General features: G+C 48.3%; 1 protein-coding gene across 2 annotated transcripts in view; it reads left to right on the forward strand.

Moving 5' to 3' along the window:
* LOC144116335 (parafibromin-like) overlaps window positions 1-26218 on the forward strand; it is a 198262-nt gene that overhangs the window by 88648 nt on the left and 83396 nt on the right. For both annotated transcript variants that reach the window (XM_077651082.1, XM_077651081.1), the window contains exons 11-12: window positions 3147-3234; window positions 21554-21691. In XM_077651082.1, coding sequence (XP_077507208.1) covers window positions 3147-3234; window positions 21554-21691 — 226 coding nt within the window. The remainder of the gene's footprint in view (window positions 1-3146; window positions 3235-21553; window positions 21692-26218) is intronic.

Here is a 26218-nt window from a genome sequence, read left to right on the forward strand (position 1 = left end):
AGAAGGCAGCTCCAGCAGCGGTGTTGCGGATTGCCTTAAAGGGGCTGCGAAACACCGCTTGAACAGATGCCAGTTACGCTTCAGATGGATTCTTTATTAGGAGAATTGATGCATAGGAACAGGAGTTATTCAATGAAGAAATTTCAAAATACAAGCAAACAAAATGCTGCCCTCAACTCGATTTTCGCGCGGCTTCCCATTCCCATTTCACTGTCCCAATGATGACACTTAGTGCGACCAATCAAAACAGCCTATCTTAGCACGTGGCGGAAGTTTGCACTCCATGGTTGCCTGTTCTCTGTAACTCGTTCATGCCAAGGCTGGCAGCGCCGTTCGCATGGTTACAACAACCATGTGAACGCCCAGCTGGCCCAGCGATGCTTCACCGTCATGTTGACGGCGCAGAAGGGAACACTGATCAGTGACGTTCCCTTACTTATGGATCCGAACTCGAGCGCGAGAAACTGCGACGGTGTGACAGCCTGCACAAGATATCAGACCCATTTAGCATAGCGCGTGCCGCTACTGCTTACCGCCAACCATCGCCCGGCGCTCCTAGCGCGCTGGTTGGTCATGGCGAGCAAGGAGCGCGCGCTGTTGACGGGAACACCGCCTGGTGTTTCTCCACAAACTGACGATGCGCACTGCCTGCTAAATGTGAAACGAACGCATCCTTCCTTGGGACCGAAACGAACGCTTATAGAGTTCAATGACTCGATCGGATCGATTCCGCAAAGCCGCGCTCAGATACATATAGAGTAGTCATAAGTGTTTAGTGCTAGGTCGTAGGATGTTTACAGAGAGGCGCAAAGTCCTTCGATGCAAAAAAGCAGCCAGTGCCTCTGGTGGCGTGTTTTTGTTTTACTTGCTTTACAGTGCTTTTATCTAGGGCAAACAAGCTGGTTTTGTTAATGTAATATAAAACACAAAAACTTGAAAAAACGTATCTCTAGTTATTAACCCAATTTGCAGTATATTTACTCTGTCCAATCATCAAGCTCGCACAAAGTGATGTCATATCCGCTGCTAAAAACTGCCACTGTATGGTGACACCGTCAGCGCCAAGAATCTGTTTTTGCGAGCTAATTAAAATTAATTATTAAAACCCACAGTATACGTGGTACGGCCGATGCTAATAGCATCACTATAACTCATTCTGTGCAACCAACAGGCAAAACAATGCACTGAAAATGTGTTTCGGGGCCCCTTTAAAAAGGGCTCTATAAATAGCCTGCTTGCTTGCTAGGTGTGCAAATGTCAAATTTTTGGTTGGGAAATACCAGTACGTGTAGTTCAAACCAGAGACAAATGCTTTTCCACTCAGCACAGCTATGGAAAGAAGCAGAGACATTGCAGATAAATTTTGTTTTCACTCATCATCAGCATAATTTGCTATAGGCCTCATGCTCTGCTGTTTCAGCTGTACATGCAGTGCTGGAAGTACTGTGCCAAACTGTGCCAAATGGCAAATCGGGCTGCATGCAGCTACAAAGTCTAGGCTTTGCTGCTCACTAGCGCAAAAAGTAATTGGAAAACTTTGGTGAGAGTAGAACCAAAACTGAAACTGATGCTTTCAAATGTTGGCTGCACGGTTCTTCCACAAGTGTCACAGAGAACAGGGACATGGAAATATTTTGAATATGTGAATAGAAGCTTCTGCTCGATTTGAGTCCCACACAGATTTTTTGTTTGAAGAATTGGAATGGGTGAACATTTGAAAATCACAGATTTTCCTGATGCTCTGAACTCGCGGTCAAAAATTGTAGCGTTTATAAACAGCTAGCACTCACTAGCATGGTATGCATGATATGGTGCATGTCATGTGTCTTTGTGGTGTGGCTGATCACCAGCACGTGGCAAAAACACTTGCGGTAGGGCCAGTCCTTGCATGCTAAAACTTCTTCACTGTTGAGAGCCCCCGTGGCCATTCTCTGAAGTGCAGCTGACGATTGGCCGTGAATGCGCTAACGAAGAATGGGCGGCAGTGCTTGTATACCATTTTTGATGTGGCAGCTTGCAGAATATAGCGGGGGGGGGGGGGGAGGTAAGCTGCGGCACCTGTGCACTATATGTGCAGTGACCACTTTCGTCTCTTCAAGTCGTCCTTTAGGCTATGTAGGATAAGGAAAAATGTTTGCTTGCCTCATAGAGGCGATGGAACTGCATCAGTGGCACCAATAAGATTAAGGATGCGGACCATCATTTGAGTAATTTCCTGTCAGTTTCTGAAAATCAAGCTGTCTAGTGCTCTTAGGAAAGCACCTTTCAAATGCCTTCAAGTAGGCCCATCACTCTTATGACTGATTGAAAGCACCATGAACATTTTGTGACTGCACAGTGGCCGTGCCATGGCGGCCATCAGCGCATTGATTATCAACGCAAGGCATCAAATCCTGAGCAGGCATTTGCTGCGCACTGACAGTAGATCCAATGAAGAGCGAGGAAGTTAACTCCTGTGACAAGTGCAAAATGCTGCCATTTGGAAATATCGCAGTTTTTCGCCACGAGTTCAGATGAACAAGAAATGCACAATTTCTGAATGGTTAGGAGACTTGAATAGCAAATACAATTTGCAGACTATTCCAAGTTTCCAATATTTGCACTTTCTTGCTATTAAGCGGTGTACTTATCAGGCTACAGTGCTGTAAAGCTAACAACTAGTGGGCATGTGTTGGGCTCTTTTTTTTTAAGAGCCATAAAGGCCATGGTACTGGTAAGGACATAGTTTGCTATCATGACAATGAGCAGAGAAAATTGGAATGACTGTATGCACACTGACCTTTCACTATACGAATGGCACTTAGGCATGGCATGGTGCTCAGCTGTGCTCCTCTGTTGGTTCTGTGGCTGCTGTCTTTGCCACAGTAGAGCAGAAGAGGTGCCCTGTGCTTATCCACGGTCTTTGCGCCTGAGCAACAAAGGGTGGCTCTTGAGGTTTATGCCTCGGCTGTGAAACTCACGACAGTTGCTTGCTAAGCTGCTCAGGGTGTGTGCATGCAGGCTTGACATTTCAGGCTATCTTGCTTCCCCTGTCTTTGATGCCCATTTACCTCTGTGATGCTCAGGGCAGTGGGGATTATTCGCAGTGTGCTTCGGGTGCTGTTGGGGCATGCACACTGACACCCTTGAACAAACCTCTTGTGCAGTGTCGCGGACACCCATCATCATCATCCCGGCAGCCACCACATCGCTGATCACCATGTACAATGCCAAGGACATCCTGCAGGATCTGAGGTGAGAAGTCTCATGGGGAGGATGTCGGCCAGAGGTTTTCACACGGCTGCCATGAAAACTGTGGGAGATGCCTCTGAGCTGCTGTGGGCCTGCTGGGCTGTTTGCACCTTGTGCTGTCGTGTGGGAAACTGGGATGACCCGATTTTTTTGTCTCAGCTCTTGTCAACTCGTTAGGCTACGGCGTGATGCTAGTGTAAATGCAGAGCATTTGTCCACACATGCTCTGCATGTATGCTAGCATTGTGACCCAAAAGAAATGTGCGCGATATGCATGGAGTTTTTTGTTTCTGAGGCCAGAGCTTGAGAAATACGAAATAAGGCAGTGCAGTCGATGACTGAAAATTCGGAGAGCTTGAATAATCAAGCGCGATGAACTTGATTATTCTGACTTTTTCGTGGCACCTGAGCCGCCGTGGTTGCTCAGCGGTTATGGCGCTCGGCGGCTGACCCAAAATACGCGGGCTCAATTACGGCCGCAAATTTCGATGGAGGAGAGATTCTAGAGGCCCGTGTGCTGTGCAATGTCAGTGCAGAACCCTAGGTGGTCGAAATTATCGGAGCCGTTCACTACAGCGTCCCTCATAGCCTGAGTCGCCTTGGGACGTTAAACCCCCATAAACCATTTTTCTTGGCACCATCACATGTGCCATAGAGGCAGTATGTAAGAGCGCCTGAAATTTTGGACGCATTGCAAGTGATTGCTTGATTCTTCGGACTCCATTCGCACTCGCTGCGGCACTGCCGCCAGTAGCCAAGCCACCATATAATGTGTGTATGGGGAGCCTCATTAATTCAGGCTTCAAGGGGAATCGAAAAATCAGTCGAATAAAGCGGAATTTAAGCTAAAGGGAGCCTCTTGAAGGCACTGGCTACTTTTTCCATCGAAGCACTTTGCGCCTCTTGTGGAAATACGGGGGGACAAAGCCTTTCGCCCCGCCCGCAATCCCACTCCGCGGATGCAGCGTTCCTGCTCGCTAACCGCGGAGGGGTTCGTGCTCAAGGGACAAAGGGAAGGGACAACACAGCGTTAACACTCATAGGCTATTTATTACACTTGCAATCAATACACAGAGCAAGCCAGCTAGCTACAACATCAACGAGGCATTCCTCGGAAATAGAAGGCTACGTAAGAAGGACTTCCGACTTACCGGCTGGGGCAGGGACGCGACTTCGGAGGTTCGGAGGTATCGGCGGCGAATGTTTGTATGCGCCGATAAGGGCGGCCGGGTTCTCCCGTGCGCGCCTCATTCTTGAGGCAAAGCCATTCCGTAGCATTTGCCGGGGAAGGCGACCAGAGCGCGCGTTTGCTGCGCCCGCTTCGCTGCCTGGAGCCAGAAGTCCAGCGGCAAGGCACAACGGATCCCCGTGCGCCTGCCGCGGAAGGTGACGGGAGCCTGCGGCTCCAACCGCTTACGACGCTGGCCGGATCCCGAAGGGACTCTCTCCGGTTCCGCAGAATTCTGCAAAACCTACGAGGTGGCGCTCCCGTTGCCGTTCCCTTTCCCCCATGAGGGAGACTTCCCTCCTCGCCCAGTCGGGGGCTGTCCGTCCCGACGGCCGACGATGAAGATGGGCCGCATCGAAACAGAGGGGGGAAACAGGTTCTCCACACTCTCTGTAAACATCCTACGACCTAGCACTAAACACTTATGGCTACTCTCTATGCATCTGAGAGTGGCTTTGTGGAATCGATCCGATTGAGCCATTGCACTCTATAAGCGTTCGTTTCAGTCCCAAGGAAGGATGCGTTCGTTTCACATTTAGCAGGCAGTGCGCATCGTCAGTGTGTGGAGAATCACCGGACGGTGGCGGCAGATGGCGCCACGTTCCCATCAACAGCGCATGCTCCTTGCTCGCCGTGGCCAACCAGCGCGCTAGCGACGGGCGATGGTTGGCGGTAAGCAGTAGCGGCACGCGCTATGCTAAATGTGTCTGATATCTTGTGCAGGCTGTCACACCGTCGCAGTTTCTCGCGCTCGAGTTCGGATCTATAAGTAAGGGAACGTCACTGGTCAGTGTTCCCTTCTGCGCCGTCGACGTGACGATGAAGCATCGCTGGGCCAGCTGGGCGTTCACATGGTTGTTGTAACCATGCGAACGGCGCTGCCAGCCTTGGCATGAACGAGTTACAGAGGACAGGCAACCATGGAGTGCAAACTTCCGCCACGTGCTAAGATAGGCTGTTTTGATTGGTTGCTCTCGGTGTCGTCATTGGAAGAGTGAAATGGGAATGGGAAGCTGTGCGAAAATCGGGTTGAGGACAGCATTTTGTTTGCTTGTATTTTTAAATTTGTTCATTGAATAACTCCCGTTCCTATGCATCGATTCTCGTAATTCTTTTTGAGTCAGCATTTGTGTGACATAACGAATCCATCTGAAGTATAACTGGAATCCGTTGAAGCGGTGTTTCGCAGCCCCTTTAAAGAAGCCTAGGTGGTCGAAATTTCCGGAGCCCTTACTGTGGCGTCCCTCATAGCCTGACTCACTTTGGGACATTAAACCACCATAAGTCCAACCAAACCAAACCAAACTAAGCCAAATGTGTACTTGCAGACACGTTGATTTCTTTGTCTACGGTGCTTAGGTAACGTCAGGATGCTGTCTTGGCTGTGCACCAACCGGTGACAGCCTTTCATGGGAGGTCACGTTGACGTTGTGTGTGATGTGCAGTGGCTTTGACGGTCGGTTTTCGTGCACAGAAAACGAGAGTCAGTTTTTGGGCCAAATAAAGCACAACGGATGCATTGCATGAAAGAATACCTTTTCGGTAGGGGGTGTGCGAATATTCGAAATTTCGAATACGAATCGAATATGTTTAATATTCAATTCATATTCGTATTCGGAAAATGATATTTGTGAATTTCCGAATATTCGAAAATTCCTGAATACTCGGCAGCGATCGTATACCACGCCGACTTTCGTACATATGATTGTTGAAAAAGCACAATATCTGGGCAGATTATCTGAATATAGAGTATAAAGTTCCAGGAAAACAATATAAAGGCCCTGTTCTCTTTCTTCTCTATCGTTTATCGCGTGGACCGATCGCATTCCGATGACGCTAGGCTTGACCTTGTGCGCAATTCTGCAAGTGGGCTTTCCCACATACCACACGTGCTGCGAACAACATGGGGGATGACCCGCTTCTAACAATTGCAATGCGAAAGCGCGTTTATTTTTTTATCCTTCCATAATATGTAATCTAATTAATGCATACACCCATGGCATTCGTTCTGTCACCTTAACTCTCTGAGCGTGACCACCGCCATCTTGTTTTGGTCAACTACACTATGCAGAAAAGCCTACTTGCGGAATTTCGCATGAGGCTCCCGAAGGGGCGAGTCGAGGTGTCACAACAGGGCAAGCGATCCTGTAAAAATCCCGTGTATTGCATGGTGCACTGTAACCCATGCTCATGCACCTCTTAAGTGGGCGTAATGGCAGGCGTGACAATGTTCGGAGGGCCCCTGTCACTAGGTCAAAAAAAATAACCTGGCCGCGTAGTTTTGGTTTCTGAGCTTGGCCACTCGCCCGTTGCAATGGCAGCTGTCGGCCCGCGCATTCGCCAGTAGTCCAATCTTAGCACCGTGCCGCTTTCAGACGCTGACTGACACGTCGCTCGTCATTTCTTTTCCTTTTTTTAGAAACAGTCTCCCCATTCCGACGTCAATGTCCGTTCCCATCTCGCTTATCTCACGATGTCTTCCAGCACGCCGAAACTCTGTGCTCGTCACGGGATTACAGGTGTTTGAACGGTAGAGCCGCCTCATAAGACTACCGCATTTTCGGTATTTTTTTTTTTTTCGGGGCCGCGGGGCATTTTATAAATCGACCTTCAAATAACCTGGGCATTTCTGTCAGTTCTTTGAACTCCGAATTAATGAGGTATTACTAGCCATCATGTTATTTTTGTTTCCAGTCTTGTCATGTTATGGATTGCATTTTGCCTGACCACATTACAGGTTGGATACTGTTATGCAGTTCAATTAAGTAGTATACATTTTGCACACATCGTTTCTTTTTTTTTATACGGTGCTCAGGCAGTCTAGTTTTGTTTATTTCAGCTGCAAAGGCCATACACTATTTTGAAAAAACTGTGAGCAACAATTTTTGCTTGTTTATCTTTTCTGAATTTATTTTTTGTGCTGACCAGATATTTGATATTCGATTCAATATTCGAAGCCATTTTTTCTTCATATTCGCATTTGATTCGTATTCGAAAATTTCGATATTCGCACACCCCTACTTTTCGGGAAGCTGATATGCAGTAGTAATGCCTGTGAGGCGCAGCTGCCTATAAGTTCTTCACGCGCAGATTTGACTACTTGATTAAATCTGTGCATGAAGTACTTATAGGCAGCTGCATGAAGAACTTGTAGGCAGACGGAGGCACTTGGCAAAGTGCAGTAGGATGCGTGTACTAATCTGCACAACATCGTTCAGCAGCCGACATCCCCAATTTTTGGTGAAGATGAGTCCGGCCACATCAAAATTCTGCCATGCTGAAGCCGATATATCGTTCGGAGTAATGTACGGCATGTGGGCCCCGCTCGAGGCAGGAAAAGTTTTTTGTAGGTTTTGTGCAGCTTTTAAGAGTGGGTTATTCATGGTACAGTCAGCCCACATATAACGGCCCCACTAAAGATGAACTTTCGCTTATAACGAGCGAGACCTGAGCGCGACCGTCAAAATATACATTGTTTTAGTGGCACAACATCACACGTATAACGAACGTCATTAAACCCTGCTGATCGGTTACAGCAAACGGATGGCGTAAACCCAGCGCCGCGATGTGAGACAACCTGCCTCCGACTCCTTTGTGCGCCCGGTGTGTGGTATGTTTTCCCCGAGGCTCATTGCAGGCGAACTGCCTGCCCCGTTTCGTGCCGCTCTCAAGCGAGCTATCCTTTCCCCGCCGACACGCCTTCCAAGATCGCCCTCCCGCCCCTCCTCGCAACTCCGCTCCCATATTCTCACTCTCTTGCAAATCAGCGCATGGCCTCTGCGATCAACCGTGCCACTGCCGGTGCCGATCGCAGAGGCCACGCTCCGTGAAGCAGGCCTTTCGTGGGAGCCAAGAGGTGGCAGCGCTGACGCTCACGGACGCCCCTCATTGGTCTCTCCGCTGGCGCTGTGCGTTTGTATCTTTAGCTTGATTGGCTTGATTGCCGCCTGTGCACGTTGCACGTCTACCCCATCGCGCGCTTTTGTCACTCTAGTTGCGGTGCAGACGTTTTGTTGCCTTCGCAAATCTCGGGCCCTGGTTGTAATTGGGGATGGCGGACGGGAACACTACGCCCATTTCCATTGTATTCAGCGGTAGAAATGATGAAAGTGGCCTCAGGCGGAGGTGACGGCCACTGGCGAGCGGAACTGCTTCCACAAGGCCGGCTTCGCCGACAGTGTCTGATGCCGAGCCTGATGCTTCGGAAGATGACCAGCCCGGCGGTGATTTGTGGCAGCGCGTCGTAGACTCCTGCATGGGAGGTCATGACATTGGTTGGAATGATTGTATTTCTGTCGATGATGATGCCGACACTGCGGAACCTTGCATGGACGAGGGTATCGTTTCTGAAGTGCGCGACGAGAGTGATGCGGAGGAATCAGATGAGGATGAAACTTCGGAGCCAGCACCGATAAGCAAGAGCTACATAGACAGCCTCAGACAACTTGTCTATGCAAAGGGCCTCGGCGATAGCACGCTTCTGCTTAAAATAAACTGGAAACCTCCCTCATCGGATCTGCGCTGCAAAAACAGACGTCCATTGCGGACGTTTTCGCAAAGAAAAAATTTTGTGTTTTGACAAGCAACTGTCTTTAAAGCTGTGGTCCACTTACTATGAACTCCGGATATAACGAACAGATGCCGCATGACGCTCATGTTCGTTATAAGTGGGCTCGAGTGTAGTTTGCTTGCTGTCTCAGATGGGCACAAAGGCGATGAGCGGCTTTACAAAACGAAATGCTCAGTATGAAATGGCCAGTGCTGTTCAGTTGGAGTTCATTATATGCATTCGTTCATTAAAAATGAGACATCAGATACATGGCCTTTATGGGAGCTTCCAAGGGAAATAGCCATTTCTTTGTTATATACAGTGTTTTGTTTTAATGGCGCTTGACTGTTTAATGGCATTCATGAGGAGCCATGTGGCTGCAGTTAATTCCACAACGCATTCGCGTATGAAATGCAGTTGGCCCGCCAGCATTTTTCGACAAGCGGACTTGTCCTGCCCTCTCTCTGCCGTGGATCTTCGTTGCTTATGGGGAAAAGCACAGAAAAACTGTTTCTTTAGTAACAATTTGTTCATAGCTTCTTTTGTGCAAAGGTATCATTTTTATTGAGTGACCCTGTTTGGCTAGTGTCTCTTGGCTATTGTTTTCACTTGCAAAGCAAAAGCGGCAGCCGTGTGGTTATTTTCAAAATGGTTATAAGGAAGGCACTGGTCTCAATATGAAAATTTTTATTATTAGAGATATCGTAATGAAATTAGGTGCGTATATGTATTTTTTTCTCTTGTATTCAGAAATATTATTAGTTTCACAGTGATGAGGGTGGGGGCATAGGGAAGGACAACAAGTGTTTAAAATGCATTAGCATGCGTCGCTCTGCACCATCCCGTAAGATTCGTGCCTAAGTGCTGTGAATCTTGGCAGGGTGAGGTGAAAAATTTCCAACTAGTTGGAACCTCGTCGTTCTACCCACTCAATCTGCTGTGTCGGCTCAAAACAGTTATTTGTGTTGTTGTTGCAAGAAATCGCGATCGTTTGCGCGTGCATGTGAAACAGGCTTACTCGGGTAGCCTCGCAGTGAGCTCGAAGTGTACATCATTTTCACGTTGTGTGCAGAAAATTTTTGACGCTTATGTAGTACAAGGTGGGGACCGCGAGGCACATTCTTGCATGCGGGCTTCTGGTCTCTGCAACATCTTTGCAACTAAGCACCGCATCCGGGGACGTTCAGTGTATCTGAAACCCAGTGCCATACATTGTGCAGGGTTAGTGCAGGCTTTGTGCACACCAGGCATAATACTTCAGCAAGCTGAGGGACTGATCATGACTCACAAGGATATGTAGGCGATGAACCTTACTACATTCGACCGAGGAAAGCACAAGTGTGCAAGAAAGTGTGACAGAATTGGCTGACATTCAACACGATGGCAAGACGGGCGAGTTGGTGATACATACAGTGGAACCTCGTTAATTCGAAGTCCGTCGGACCGCGAAAAATCAACGAATTAACCGGGTTTTCGATTTATCAAAAATGGACGAAAAACGAGAAATAAATGTACAAAACGTGGCTGTATCAATACTGCGCCTTTATTTCGCCTGAAAAACGGTCACTTGAAGTAGTCATCGATGCGCGACTGCTTGGCGCGGTAGTTAGCCGCACCGTAGGCTGCGTCCTCCAGTCTGCTTACAGTGCGCAGCAATTCGCTGTTACCGCCGCTACACTCCACAAAACTGTGCACAACGTTCAGCGACTCGACGACTGCAGCTAAAGCTGGTGCTCGGGCGGGCTCAACATCGCCTTCAACTTCGCTGGAAGGCCCGTTGTCACATATTTCTCCTTCCAAGTCGGCATACGACGTTTGGGCATCAAGTTCGGCGCTCAAATAGTCCGCAAAGGTCAATCCGTTGCTCCCGTCGCCGCTTTCTTCGTCGAAGTCGGTCATGCACGCACACAATAACTCTCCTTCATCATCCAGTGTGCAGCTGGCATCAGATGCATCCTCGGGACTGACATCTTGTTGCTTGGAAAAACCGGCGTGCATAACGCAACGCCTGATCATATCTCCCTCCACCTGCTTCCAGGCGTACACGATTAGGCAAATGGCACCCAGTAGGTCCACGGAATATTGCTTACTGTTGTCGTAGCACAACAAGATCCTTTTAAGTAAATGGCAGCGATAAATCTTCCTCGCTTGCAGAATAACGCCTTGGTCCATAGGCTGCGACAGAGCTGTAACATTCGGCGGCAGGAAGACAAGCCTAACTGCTGTCAAGTTCTGGATGTCGGCGTGGGCTGGGCAGTTGTCAACAACAAAAACAACTTTTCGTCCCGCGGCAGCAAACTTACGGTCAAGGTGCCTCACGTACTCCTCGAACAGCGCTGCCGTCATCCAAGCCTTTTTGTTGCTTCTGTACAGCACGTCATCTTTAGGAGGAAGTCGTGCGTTCTTGAAGCACCGAGGCTTCTCCACTTTTCCTATGATCAGCAGCGGCAGTTTGTGACTGCCGGACATATTCGCACCAAACAGAATGGTTATTCTGTCCTTGGGTTGTTTTTTTCCCGTGACTACCGCATCCTTTGGGGCAAACGTCTTCGTAGGCAGCATTTTGTAAAACAATGCGGCCTCGTCCATGTTGTAAACATCGTCCTCCGCGTACTGCTGAAGCAGCGGAGCCAATGTATGCCTTTTCCAATTCTCGACAACATTTGGGTCGACGCTCCCGCTTTCGCCGCACACTGTCACGAATTTGAGGTTATTGCGGTCTTTAAATCTGGACAACCAGCCGTTGCTGCACTTAAATGCTTCATGGCCCAGCCGCAGTGCAAGCTCATCGGCCTTTTCGCGCAGCAGCGTGCCGTTCACAGGCAGGTGTGCTGCATTTGCATGCTGAAGCCACTTTATCAAGGCGTCTTCAACGTCCGGATACGTAGGAAAACGAATCCTTGTCCGCTTCGTCGAATGCGTCTTCCCGTAGGCCTCGAGGATCTTCGTCTTATTTTTCAATATAGTCGAAAGGGTCGATAAAGGCACCTTGTGCTTTTCCGCCAACTGCGTTTTGGAGCTCGTCCATTTTTCAGCCTCCTCAATTAGGCACACTTTCTGGCAGAGAGTCAGAGTTCTGTACTTCGGCATTTTCTTAACACCAACACCGCGCACGTGGTCAAGAACTAGCAGAGCACAGTACTCGCCTGGTCGCGGCACCGAACAATAAAGAACAACGAGCAGTGCCTGCCACAAGCGAGACAAACAACGAAAACGGAAACGGAACCAGAAAATTTTTGACCTAGTGGCACCTGCTTGTTGCTTTGTCAACTAAAGCTAGCCCCCAAAACCGGTGCAGATCACTGAGGCACAACAAAGCACCGGAAACAGGAAGTTGATTTAAAGTGCCGCCTGGCTTCCACTCCGGCAACTATACTGGCCTCAGAGACTGGCACTATGGAAAAATCACGGAGGCCATGGCTTAAATTGACATATTATCCGGATGAGGGCGCGCTGGCTGTTCAAATTATCCGGCAAAATTTGCATACAAACTGTTGGGACCGCCGAAAACCTTCGAATTACGCGGGATTTCGAATAAACAGAGTTCGAATTAACGAGGTTTTACTGTACTTAAGGGAAAATAGCGCAAAAGACGGGGACAAGTGAAGAAAACAACAGGACCAGCGCTAACTCACAACTCCAGGGTTTATTCACAGGAAATTCTTCTTCATCGTTCTCATCGTAAGAATTTATAAGGGCTTGTGGCATATCAGTAGCTAGCTTCCTTGAATTACCATATTTACTCGCGTAATCCTCGCACTTTTTTTCCCTGAAAATCAATGCAAAGTTTGGGGGTGCGATAATTGTGCGGGGAAAATTTTCAAGCAAATGTTTCGGAGTGTTAAATGCAAAGATGAATGGGTGCAAGATCAGGATTGTCAGGTCCGCAATTGTAGATATAACGAAAACATTACTTTCAAGCGTAACTTACCTTCATTATGAAAGTACAGGGTGAACGTAAGCTCAAGCTGCTAAAGCACTTTATTTGCCGCGCGCAACCTCCCCGTCACTACTCGCGTTGCGTATGTCCTGCAGGCAATTCTAGTCTTCATCAGAGTCCGTGTCGACACTGGAATCGATGGTTTCTTCATCTTCCGATGCTTCTTCGTCGTCCCACACCAGGTGGTCCTCGGTCGCATCCAGAGCGTTCGAAATTCCTGTTTTCTTGAAGCTTCTGGCCACCATGTTTACATCAATCATCCCCCATGCCTCTGATACCCAGCTGCACAGCAGCTCCACGGATGGTCTTTTGATCTTGCCACCGGGCGTCAGAGCATGTTCACCTTCGGCCATCCATTCTCTGTACAGCCTCCGGACTTTATCTTTAAATGGCTTGTTCAAAGATACGTCGAGAGGCTCTAGCATTGATGTGAGGCCGCCGGGTATAACAGCCAGGTCCGTGCGCAGTTCCTTGAAATTCGCCCGAACCGACTCTTGAAGATGGCCCCGAAAGCTATCAAGCACGAGGAGCGACGGAAAAAGAAGCGCTCCCGGTCGCCGCCCGCACACAGTCTTCACCCAGTCCACCATAAGGTTCGCAGTCATCCACCCCTTTTCTTGAACGCGCACGTGTATACCAGGGGGGTGCTTTCCTTTCGGGAGGGTCTTCCACTTGAAAATGACGTACGGTGGGAGCTTCCGCCCGTCCTCCGTCACGCCTAGCATGACCGTGCACCTCTGTTTTTCGGCGCCTGTAGTCCTGACGTGCAGTGTCTGTTCGACTGTCCTGCTGCTGGGCATATCGAAATTCAGCGGAGTTTGGTCCGCGTTCCCTATCTGGGAGAGCAAGAAGTTTTTCTCCTGCCGGATCCTGATAACGAATCGATGGAAGTCCACTATTTTCTCTCCATAGGCTGCGGGCAGGCACTGGCAAAGCGTCGTTCGCCTCCTGAGCGAGAGTCCATTGCGCCGCATAAATCGTGTGGCCCACCCGTTACTAGCGCGGAAGTCTTGCACCGGGATGCCCTCTTTTCTTGCGATTACGAGCGCCTGGTTCTGTTTCAAATCAATCGACACAGCACACCCATCCGCTCGTCGAGCCTTGATATATTCCAGTAAAAAGGATTCGACGGCAGGAAGTTTCCTAGTCTTCGGTCCACGGAAGGCCCGGCACGTCTTACCAGTCGTCTTCAGTTCGTCGTGCTGCCGTCTCCAATACCGGACGCAAAACTCGTTGACGCCGAAGTGTCTGCTGGCGACGCGGTTGCCATGTTCCAACGCATAGTCAATAGCTTTTAGCTTAAAAGCAGCTGTGTAGCTTGCGTAGCGTCCCATGGCGAAGTGGCACAAAAGAGCACGGTGCAACATGCAAACAAGGCAAACGAGGCCTACGAGACACCGGAGAGCTGGAGACACCTTCGCAAAATGGCGTAGCGGTGGTGAGTGGATGAGCGGTAGCGGCGGTGGCAGCGGATGATAGCACAGTACCGCCGCCTAGTAGCACGCGCGCCCAACCATGGCAGTTAGTTGTGGCCGCAGTCAATAGATGGCGATCGCTACGACAAGCAGACGGCTCGCGGCAGTAGTTTTGTGGGTGCGATGATTACAGTTAAACCTGGATATAACGAAGTTGAAAAAAGCTCCCGATTTTTCGTTACATGCAGGTTTTCGTTACATGCAGGTTTCGCGTGAAGGCTCGTCAATTGTTTTTATGACGTGACACGACTGTTCTTACGTCGCCGCGCACGTGGAAGTGCGTGGCGCGAAACGACTGCACCATGTGTCTGCGCATAGGCGACTTGGTGTAGAGAGAGGAACTCGAGCGAGAGACAGCGGGAATAATCGTGCCTGCGTGCTCTGCCGAAGCGCGATTGGTGGCCCCGAGAGGGACCGTTGAAAAAAAAAGCTTCCAAAGGAGCTTTGAGAGAAGAGGAGAGGCGGCGTTATTTTACACTGAAAAATTGCGTAATTGCTGCCTGCTTCTTCGGCACAAGTGCAGGCAGGACACGCCGCTCCAAAGAAGCTAAATCATGTAGAGCTCCTTCATCGTCGCGCGAGCCGACGAAACGGCGCATAACGTCCATTGCGTTCATCACCTCCTTTGCAGTAGGCACGTCACACGGATCTGCATCGCAAGCACCATCATCACGATCATCTTGCACGCTTTCAGCCAGTGCTGCATCAGTCATTTCCTCTGTAGCCACGGCGGCGTTGTCGGCAAACAAAAAGTCATCCAGTTCAACGTCGTCGGGTACACCACCGTTAGTGCGTAGCTCGTTCCACGCTTCGGCCACATCGGACGGAGTAGAAACGTCTTCCTCGTCATCGGCACCAGCCTGTGCGTTTCTTGCTACTATTCCGGCCTTTAAAAAGCAATTCCTAATAACTTCTGCCCTGACCTCTTGCCAGGAGGCAGCAAGCATCTCGACTGCTTGATAAATATCAATCTTCATCTCCCGTTTCAGCCGGATGTCGAGAAGAATCTTCTGGATTAGTCGGCGTCGGTAACAGCATTTAAAACTGTTAATGACCCCTTTGTCAAGGGGTTGTATTAGGGACGTGCAGTTGGCCGGGAAGTAGTGCAGTTCGATGTTCGAGAGCTGCAGGCCTTCGACGTGGTGCGCCGAGCAATTATCCAGCAGTAGGCAAACTTGACGGCCTTGCCGCTTGACGTCCTGGTTAAATTCCGTTAACCATTCTGAAAATATTGGCCGAGTCATCCACGCCTTGGAGTTCGCCACATACTTGACGGGCATACGCTTCGTTCCCTTAAAACACCTGGGACGGGCACTTTTGCCGACAACCAGCGGGACTCGCTTGTCTGTGCCGTCGAGGTTGGCGCACAGCAGAATCGTTATGCGGAGCTTGCTCTGCTTTCCGCCGCGGCAGTCATCGCCTTTTAGTGCTAGCGTGCGGCCCGGAAGCATTTGATAAAATAGAGCTGTCTCGTCGGCATTGTAGACATCGGCCGCCTCGAAGCGACTCAGTATTCCAGGCAGCTTGTCAGCCGCCCATGAAGCAGCAGCATCGCTGTCTGCGGAGGCAGATTCGCCGCTGATTACTCTCCCGACGACACCGTGTCGGCTCTTGAATCCCTGCAGCCACCCGTTGCTTGCCTTGAAATCGTCATGGCCCAAGATACACGCAAAGTCCTTTGCCTTCTGTTGCAAAATCGCGCCACTAATGGGCACATTTCTGGCTCGCGTGTCCAAAAACCACGTGAACACTGCCTTGTCCACATCAGCATATGTCGACGTCTTCAGGCTTTTTTTCTTCGAGCTTGTTCCCGACTCCACTGCGTTTCTGATGTTGTGTTCCGCACTCAAAATCGTTGATAGGGTGCTCGCTGGAATGCTGAAACGGGCGGCAATGTCCTTCTTCTTCTCGCCCGCGGCGACTGCATTTAAAATTGCAAGTTTGTCTTCGAAAGACAAAACTTTTCGTTTTCTGGCAGTAGAACTAGCAGAACTCATCATGACCAACCGACGACGCAGTTACAAGCGGAGACGCACGACTACACGCCGACGGCAGGCCTAGCACCTCCAAAACAAGTCAAACGAACCAGCACGAGAGCACAGCTGACACGCACAGACGCAGGACAAACGCAAAATGGCGAATGCAACGCGTCGTCCCGTCGGTCTCGTCCTCCTTTCCCCCCTCTCCTTCCTTCGCCCTGGTAATGAAAGAACCGGCCATCAGCGTTGCTTTTAAAGTGAATTCTTGCACATAACTGTGTCTAAGCCATTGAAACATATGGAAATCACAAAATAAAAATGCTTTTTTTCAAATCCATACATAAAAAATGCAACAAAAGAAATCAACCGCCGCTACAAACGCCACCTGGTGCCACGCTACACAAGCAAAGCCTGAACAGGCTGCTACGTTGGGCACGGGGCGGCGCTAGCCGCGCGCTAACCGTCGCTATCATCATCATTGCTAAGTTCGCTTGGTCGCGGTGATCCCAGGCGTTCGTGTAGCTGTTGGCTCCGTACAATACTAATATTCACTAATATAGTGCATTTATTTGGTCGAATTTTCCTTAAAAGTGCAAAAAGTAATGACTGATCAGCTTTGCGAGTTCGTTACATCAAGGTTAACTGCCGCAACGTTTTCGTTACATCGAGGTCGAAAATACATGGGCTTCAATGGGGGCGGCGTTAGGGAATTCAAAAATTTCGTTAAATCCAGGAATTCGTTACATAGAGGTTCGTTACATCCAGGTTTAACTGGGGAAAAAAAAAAATTTCCAATTTTTGATAGCCAATGTGGGGGGTGCGAGCATTATGCGAGTAAATACGGTACTATCATTTTATGTAAAGGCTACATTCATTGAATGGGAAGGTAAGCTTTTCACGCAAAAAGCGGGTGTTTGCATTGGTTCCAGGGTGGCACCGGTGTTAATTGACATCTTTTTATCTTTCGTAGATCGGGGTATTCAAGCAAACTTGGCCGGGATAGCGTCGCGGATTTTCCATTACGTTGACGACTTCTTAATCTTTGTTGATAAAACTAATTTAACCTAGATACATGACTGATGTTCTGAAAGTGTTTAAAGAAAATGCTCATGGTTTGCAATTTACCACAGAGGTCACGGCCGATAACAAGCTGCAGTTTTTAGATTTGAGCCTGGAAGTTCATACAGGACATATTTGCTGGGAATACTTGCCAAGGGCCGGCAAGCCGTTGTTGAACTACAAGTCACATCATTCTAAAACAGTAAAAACAGGAATTGTTGTCTCATCGTTGTTTTCTGCTTTGTCCAAATCTTGTGACCATTTGATTAATCAGAGCTTCAACGAACAGGCTAAAAGATTAAGAGATGCAGGTTACCTGAATGATGCCATCTTGTTGGGCTGCAGCAAGATAGCCAAAGAACTTAAGACTTCGGCTGGTGTGCCTGGGTCAGACAGAGAGAAGGAAAGGAAGAAGGTTGCAGTTCCCCCGTATGTGCACCACCTTTCGCATAACCTGAAAAAAGTGGCGAACAGGTATAAAATAGCTCGTAGAAGACTTAATAGGTTATGTGTTAAGGTGGAAAGACAGGCTGAAAAACAAAACAAATCCCAAAGTACCTGTGGAATTAAACATGAAACTAAGTATGTTCCATGCTCTGAAGGGGTTGTTTATAAAATTCCTTTTTATTGCGGACAAGTATGCATTGGCCAGACGGGTCGTTGTATTAACACGCGCCTAACTGAGCATGCTAATACATTGGAGGCTAATAAACCTATGAATCTAGTTGATCATGTCAGAGACTGCAAATCTTGCATCCCTTCTTTTCATCACAGTGATATTTTGTACAGTCACCCAACGCAGTTAACTAGGGAGATTATGGAGGCGTTCTATATGAAGAAAAAAACTAGATTGTGCGTTAGCAGCCCGTCGGTTTGCCTGCATGACAGTGAAGTTCATTTCCTCGATCCCACATAGCTACACGTTTGTTTGCTTCGTTATCTTGTTTGGTTGCGCAGTTTATATTCCTTGTTTCCTGTGAATAAACCTTCAGTTGTGAGTTAGCGCTGGTCCTGTTGTTTTCTTCACTTGTCCCCGTCTTTTGCGCTATTTTCCCTTAAGGCTGACATTACTGAGTAACCGGAGACGATTGAATGTGGAGCAGATGTAAGAAGGAAAAACGAAAAGCGTCAGCACTTTTGTGCTACTTCGCTTGCGAGCTGTGCAAAGTATGTGCTCTTCAACTAAACAGGGTATGACATATTTCGCAAAGGTGACTCCACTTCAATTATTCTGCATAAAACTGAATTGAAGACATTTCAGGTGCGACTCTGTGCCAATAATGACAAACGTAATGGTATAGCATCTTTACGTTACACTCAAATGTTTCCAACGTTGCTTGTCAACCTCAGGTATTTTGAAACTAAAAAAATGGTAGGGTTTTAACGCAGTTTAACTGAGACGTACCGAAAGCATGATTGGCTCATGGTTCTGCTTTGCTGGGTTGTCAGCACATCTGACGACAATATTAGACTCAGGTTAAGCTCCGATCGAGGTTAAGCCGATCTGATCTGTTCACGCCTCAAATAGAAGTTGATAAAGACTACAATGTGCAATGCACAGCTCGAGATTGTTTTGCAGTTTAACATGAGGCGTGATCGGCTGCGGCGATAGCATTGTGCTCTCGAGCAGTGGCCAGTGAATCTGATCTGTTCACGTTGCTGCAGGTTCGAATCTCAGTCGCAGCAATATTTGTTTTGTTTATTTATTTATTCAAGGTCAAGGCTCTAGCGATGGCCTGACTTTTTTAGCTTTGGTTGTGAAGTAGAACTTTCGCTCTAAAACTGCATGCTTCAGAGTGCTTCTAAATAAATTTTATTGCTCCAGAGTGCTCCAGACTGGATATCTTAATGCTCCCGACTGCTCCAAAATTGACTTTTTTTCTGCTCCAAAGTGCTCCAAATAGGAAATTTTAGTGCTCCAAATATTATGGGATTTTATCAGTAGCATCACTTGTTTCAGCTTATCTCTGAAATAATAACTGCAATAAGCAATAACTTCAGCAATAACTGAAGCCTAATTAGGTCATTTCTTTCTGGTCATTAAGACATCATGATATAAAAACGTTCAGTTATGTGAAAGGACCATAATTATAAAATATAATTGGTGGCATTATTGCTCACTGAACTTGATATTGTCATGTAGTGGTGACGGCAGTCAGGAGGGATGAAGACGGACAAAAGTTCTTCTAAAATAAAACTGTTTATTGGGCTGACTTGCGCCCACAATGGACTGAATCTCTCGACGGCGGCGAAGTGACAAGCATGCTCGGCGGTCGTCGAACAGAATGCCCGCCGCTGTCGGCCGCGCTCCATTTAAAGCTGATAGCAAACTTCCGAGATAAAGCGTGCAAAGCAACTAGAACATTCTGGAACAACGTAGTATCAGCTCTGCCTGGATGCGATCAATAGAGATAAATCTGGTCGCGTCTTGCATCGGAAACAAAGCAATAAAGAGGCGTGGCGGTGTATTTGAAGAATGAACAAACTCTGCATAAATTTGTGGCAATATGTTCGACTCAGCCATGAAAAAATAGCATAGCTCCATACCTTAGTTCGTTCTGAATGCAACGGTATAAGATTAATTGAGCTTGCACCATAAAAACATAATTAAAACTTCCGTAAGGCTCGTCGTGGCAAAAACATGAAGTTGAGAAAAGCGCTTCAAGAGGGAGTATGTTTGGCGTGTTGGTTACACTGAAAGCATTGCATGGTAACTACAGGACAAGGCAAAGACAGGAATGCATGCTGGCATTCGGAGGTCGTAGAAGCCTCAGGAAATGGCGATATGCGGACGTTCCAGGAGCATTTTGCAGTAGGGAGCAATACTGGGATGTAGAGAAAAGTGCTAGCTTTTGAACAAGGCTATGATTGGGGCATTCGGGGATGTAGTTGTGGGAAGTGACGGGCGCTAAGTTCTGCTGCATTTAGTTCCAAATTGCCATTTCGACGCTTCAGAGGCATCAGATATGTCATTTTTTAGTGGTTGGAAGTTGAATTAGACCTTGAAACTTTGTGGTTATGTGCTTTAGAGTATACTGAATCCAAATGTGCCATTTTTGAAAAATTAAAATTTTCACACTTTTACCATTTCACCTGTGTCTGTAATAACGACTAAATTTTGTGGGCCATGTTAACTTTTTTTTTTTACTATGCCAGGTAAGAGCATATTACATTAACGTGTCTAAGGCATCTATCTAATGCTGTTTCTTGTTCCTCTGTTGTGTAGGCATCACGTAGTATTTACTTGTTTCATTTCATTTCATTTCATTTTATTACCTTAAAGACCCCTCGCGGGGTATTACATAAGGGGTGGGATTAGCAGAAAAGGCACAAAACAATGCCATTAGTGATCATGAACAAAAAATGTTGTTTAGATTGCTTGCAAATGATGAAGGACAGGTGATGTCGACGATATGCTGGGGAAGGCCGTTCCAATCTTTAGCTGCACGTGGGAAGAAGGAGGCTGAAAAAGTAACAGTTCGGGCACGTGGGCGAAAAACTTGAAGCGTGTGGCTAGTGCGATGAGAAATGCATGATGCTGGCGTGATGTAAGGGCCACGGTTAAGTGATGAGTAAAAGAACTTGTGGTACAGTGATAGCGTGGCTATGCGACGACGAACGGAAAGAGGCGATAGTGCTGATTTGGTTTTTAAGGCTGAAACACTGACGTCGTAGGAGTAAGAAGAATGAATGAACCTTGTAGCGCGGTTTTGAACGGCTTCTAGATCGTTTACGAGGTTAATATGATGCGGGTCCCATATGGCGGATGCATATTCAAGTTTAGGTCTAATGAGTGACTTGTGACTTGTGGTTTGCACATTGCCTTCTTCATTAGTGCCTGGGGCCTGAGCTGTTTTTGACCAGGCGTCCATTCCAAAGTTGTGTACCCATCTGGGGATATGACATTGCAGTTGACGCTATCTCTTGTGTGGGGTTGGTTATAGCAGCTGCCTGGATGATGGAAGCAGTGTGTATAGCACTGTGCATGATGTGAGGAGAGCAGGAGGCAAGGCTGAAGGAGAGTCTTTGCTCTAAGTGCTGTGAAGAGGGTCGTGTCACAGTGGTGGCTGACCTGTGGCCTCCCCTGACTAGGTTTATCAGCACGGATGAGAAGAAGAGCCAGGGCTGCAAGCGTGAGAATGCAGTGCTGATCCAGCGGAGACGCAACCGGGGTGCCACTGTTTCCTATCGTGTCATCGACAACCCCTCCGCCCTGGCCCCTGAGGACTGGTGAGCCACATAGCTGTCACCACTAGCATGAATTGAAATGTGAACCATTAATACAGACTCTTATTTTTAGTGTGCTCCTAAAAGCTGTGTGTCCCATCTGAGTAGCAGTAGATATCACAAAGCAAAGGCCTTGTGCATTATTAACTATGAAAATGGCTCATTACTGTTAAGGTTTTTGCTGTGTGAGTGACGCTTGCTGCTGTATTAGCCAGTTTTGTTGATTGCTTTTTGTTATTGATGACGCTCACACAAAGTGCGCTATCAAATGCGAGAAGAAATTGCAATCTTAGAAAAACTGGAAGGAAATGTTTTGTGCTGGGAAGCAAAGTCACCATATATAATTTTCCGTATTTGCACGATTGTAAGTCGACTGGAATGTAGGTCAACCCCCTCCCCCCCCCCCCCCACATCACATTTCTGAAAAAAAAACAAAAAAAACTTGGGGGTCGTTTATGCTTGGTCTTTAATATAGAACGCGATAGCACTATCCTGCGGCCTCCGCTTATCGCCAGCCTCTGTCGGCTGCCGCATGCAGGAGCGCCTGTGGGCACATTCCAAAACGAAAATATATTAGTCACTGGACTACTCGTCCTCACTAGTGCTGCCGTCGTGATCGCTGCTGTGGTCCCACAGATCATCGTTCTAACATCGTCATGCAGCGAAATCTCATACTTCGCAAACAGTCACATCAAGGCATCACGTGGAACAGCCGAAAATTTTGCCTCACTGCAGCTGCCACACCTGTATCACCTGTTGCAAACGTCGAACTTGCGGCCCGGCGCTCAGTTTGTTTGTTTGTTTGGCGCAAAGAATGACAGCCATATTGAATGTATAGCCGTGAATGAGCGCCGGTCACTTACCGGACTTAGAGAACAAATGACGACTGCTGAAGTGCTACATTAAATACTTGTGAAACGCGGCCGGCAGTAGTAGAGAAACTGTGTGAGCGGCATCAGCTCTTCCGTCGGCAACCGCCACTCCCCGTCGCCGCTGCGGTTCCGAGTGGCGGTGCCGCCACGATTGGAACAGTGGCCCTTCCATCAACTATCGACACTCCCTTGAGAGCCGAGTGCGCGATTGAAAGTAAACAAAAAAAAAACTTGGCAGGCGTCTATTAAGAGTAGAACATGAATGCGTTATCCGGCGCTTATTAGCAGACGCAATCTGCAGCCACATGTGGGGAGTGGGCTGGTGCCGGTTTGCTGCTTATTGACAGCCACCATCGGCCGCCTCGTGCGGGGTGGGATGCCGGTTCTGCAGTCGTGGCCTAGTGGTCTGGGCGTCCGCCTTGGCGCTGCGGGAGGTGGTTGGTTCGAAACCCACCGCTGGACACCCACCGGTAAAAATTGGTACAAGCCACCCCCGGCCCGGCGCCCGGCTTCTTCAGGGGTGTGTGCTTGGAGGAGGCTTCACAAACCCCGCTGCGCCCCTTCGGGGGCAGTTTCGAACAGCTCAGCCTGCAAACAGGTGTAAACAAGTGAAGAGTACACTTGAAGAGCTCACTCCCAAGTCCGGCTTTCCGCCTGTGCGTCTTTATGCGTTCGTGTCTCCTCTGCAAGCCCACAAGGACGGCATTTGAAGGCGCAGGCTCCTTTGCCAAGCCATGTAATACCCCTGTCACACGGGCACTCTAAAGGCACTTTGAACTAATGCTCCTTTACGCTCCCAAAGGAGCACTGCTTCAAGGGAGTTCGTCCGTGCTACACGGTCGCGGAACGACCTTCGCAAGAAGTTTTTAGCGCCCTCATCGGCGAAAAGCGTTATTATAATTGCAAACCTCACTGCATATGTAAATACAGAAATGTCAAATTTTTTTTAGTAAATTAGTTTTATAACCGTATTATGTTAAAGCAACGCAATTTTAAATGCAATAATGACATGATTTTCCAAGTACAGAGCATAACATCACAGTGCTGGCCACACTGAGCCCAACTCGCTCAGTCTGGCTCAGGCTCAGCTTCGTTCTTCGGTTGTTTCCTTTGGTTCTTTTGCCCCTGCGATCGTTGTTTTTGTGGTCACGTTTTTCTGGTGTGCCTTGTGTTCGGCGGTCTCCATCAAAATGAGTGACGATCCACGCGACGACACGTTCGGTCCACGTGGTGCGCGGTTTTATCGGTTTGGCACTGCCAGACGCCGCAGGTTCACCGCCACTCATTTTGTCGTCGCACGCACGCATGCGCACACACACACACACACACACACACACACACACACACACACACACACACACACAAACAAGCACGAAACTGTATAAAAAAAAGAGCACTGCAGTCTCAACGTGCGATAATCGTGGGTGAGCGGTGGCGGCCTGAGTCTAGTGGCAACAGCACCGCAGATGTGACGAGCGGCTCTCCGTCGCTACTCGCTACAAACAACAATCAACATGGCCGACATGGCGGCATATTTACCGTGGCTACCGTGACGCTCGTAAATCTGGAAAGAGAGTATGGCGTGGTGAGACTGCCACAAAACAAATGATCTTATATTTTAAAACACCACTAATCTTATGAAGTGAATTTATATAATGAAAATTGAACGTTTCTTTTCTCAATTTATTTATGCTGTTAACTCGCTGGGAGAGAGAGTACTCCCTTGAAGCCTCAAAGGACGAACTCGAGCTGCCTTGTTTCGAAGCTCCTTTGAGCTAGGTGTCCTTTGGCGCGTCTGTGTGGCAGCGCGCATTCATCCTTAGAGTAATGGAGCATTAGTTCAAAGTACCTTTGCAGTGTCCGTGTGACAGGGGTATAACCCTAGTAAGCCGAGCACCAGGCCAGGTCATAGCTTGTACCCATTTTGAGGAAGCCAGTGGGTACCCAGCCGGCAGCGGGAGTCGAACCCACCACCTCCCGAAGCCGAGGCGGGTGCTGTACCACAAGGCCACTGCTGCGGTGGCGCATCGTGCTGTAGAAGCCCATTTGTGGCCCTTTTTTTTCATTTTCTCAAGGTGGGGTCAAAGACCCATTTCCCAAGCATTTCACCTCAAATAAGCCGAGCACCAGGCGAGGGAAAAGATTGTACCCATTGTATCACCGGTGGGTACCTGGCGGCACTGGAGATCGAACCCCGCACCTCCCGCATGTGAGGCGGATGCTCAACCACTGCAGCTGCTCAAGGGCAGCGCCAAGAGCAACGCGACGGAGCCGCGCAGCAAAAATGCGTCCACGCTGTAGCATGCCTGATATCTCGTTTGTCTCGCCTTTACTTACGGTTCGATGCTTTGGTTTCGATTTTAAGTCGACCCCCCACTTCGGATTTTCAAATTTAAAAAAATAGGTTGACTTACAATTGTGTAAATACGGCAGGTACAGTTGAACCTTGATATAACGAAGTCCAATTTGCAGCCGAAAATTTCGTTAAATCGCGAGTTTCGTTAAGTCGAGGTTCACATGTTTCAGCAGTCTAAATAAGGATGCAGGTTTTTGGAACACTCCTGGCATATGGCACCTTGTAGACAGTAAAATTACAGGGATAACTAATAAACCCCGGAACTAATAACAACCAAGAGCGTGATGCCCGGTAGCCAGCGGGTACGAGCGCATTTTTCCCCATTACGCGTACGGTGGAAAGCAGGTCTGCAGCAAGCACCACGCGTAGTGCTCATGGCTGCCACTACATGCGGCCATCAGTACCATCATCATCATGATTTGTCATCACTAAAAAAAAAAAAATTCCTTTCACGAAGACAGGGCAACCCGTGGCGCAAAGAAAAAAAAATTATGCACATACCTGAGCTGTCAACTTGAATATTCGTTCTAAGAAAATTGGAAGTAGTATTAACTTGGTAGATCCATGAGGCCACCACTTACCATTAGAGCGCTTAAAGCCTGGACTCCATGTACGCGCTAAAGCAACGCGGCTTCTCGCTTGTGCCAATTACGAATGGCACACGCTTATCGCTGCCGTCCATGTTCACGCACAACAGAACAGTGAGACGCTGTTTACTATGTTTTCCACCATGGCACTTTTCATTTCTCAAAGCCGTCTTCCTTGGCAACAGCCGGTAGAAAAATGCCGTCTCGTCGGCATTATATATGTCAGAGACGTTGTAACGTGATAGAATGTCGGGAACACGATCACGCAACCAGTCCGCTGCTCCAATTGAGTTCGCCTCGGCTGATTCTCCGCTGGCCACCTTCCCAACAATACTCTGCCGTTCCTTGAATCGTTGCAGCCACCCGCTGCTGGCTTTGAAGTCGTTGTGCCCAAGGATACAAGCAAAGTTAAGGGCCTTTTGTTGAAGAATGGCCCCGCTCAATGGCATGTTTTTTGCGCGCATATCGAGGAACCATGAGAAAAGAGGTTTTTCGATGTCGACGTAAGCTGCTTCCTTTATCTTCTTTCTTTGTTGGCCTGAACCACCAGCACTGACGGCACTCATGATACTGTCCTTCAGTTTCAAAATTTTTGAAAGCGAGCTCAACGAAATTCCATACCTTTCAGCAACAGCCGCCTTCTTTTCGCCGCTCATCACTTCGGTGATAATTTTGGCCTTCACATCAAGGCTCAAAACTTTTCTCTTGCGAGGTG

Source organism: Amblyomma americanum, chromosome 1 (genome assembly GCF_052857255.1).
Source record: "Amblyomma americanum isolate KBUSLIRL-KWMA chromosome 1, ASM5285725v1, whole genome shotgun sequence".
Taxonomy (NCBI): Eukaryota; Metazoa; Arthropoda; class Arachnida; order Ixodida; family Ixodidae; genus Amblyomma; species Amblyomma americanum.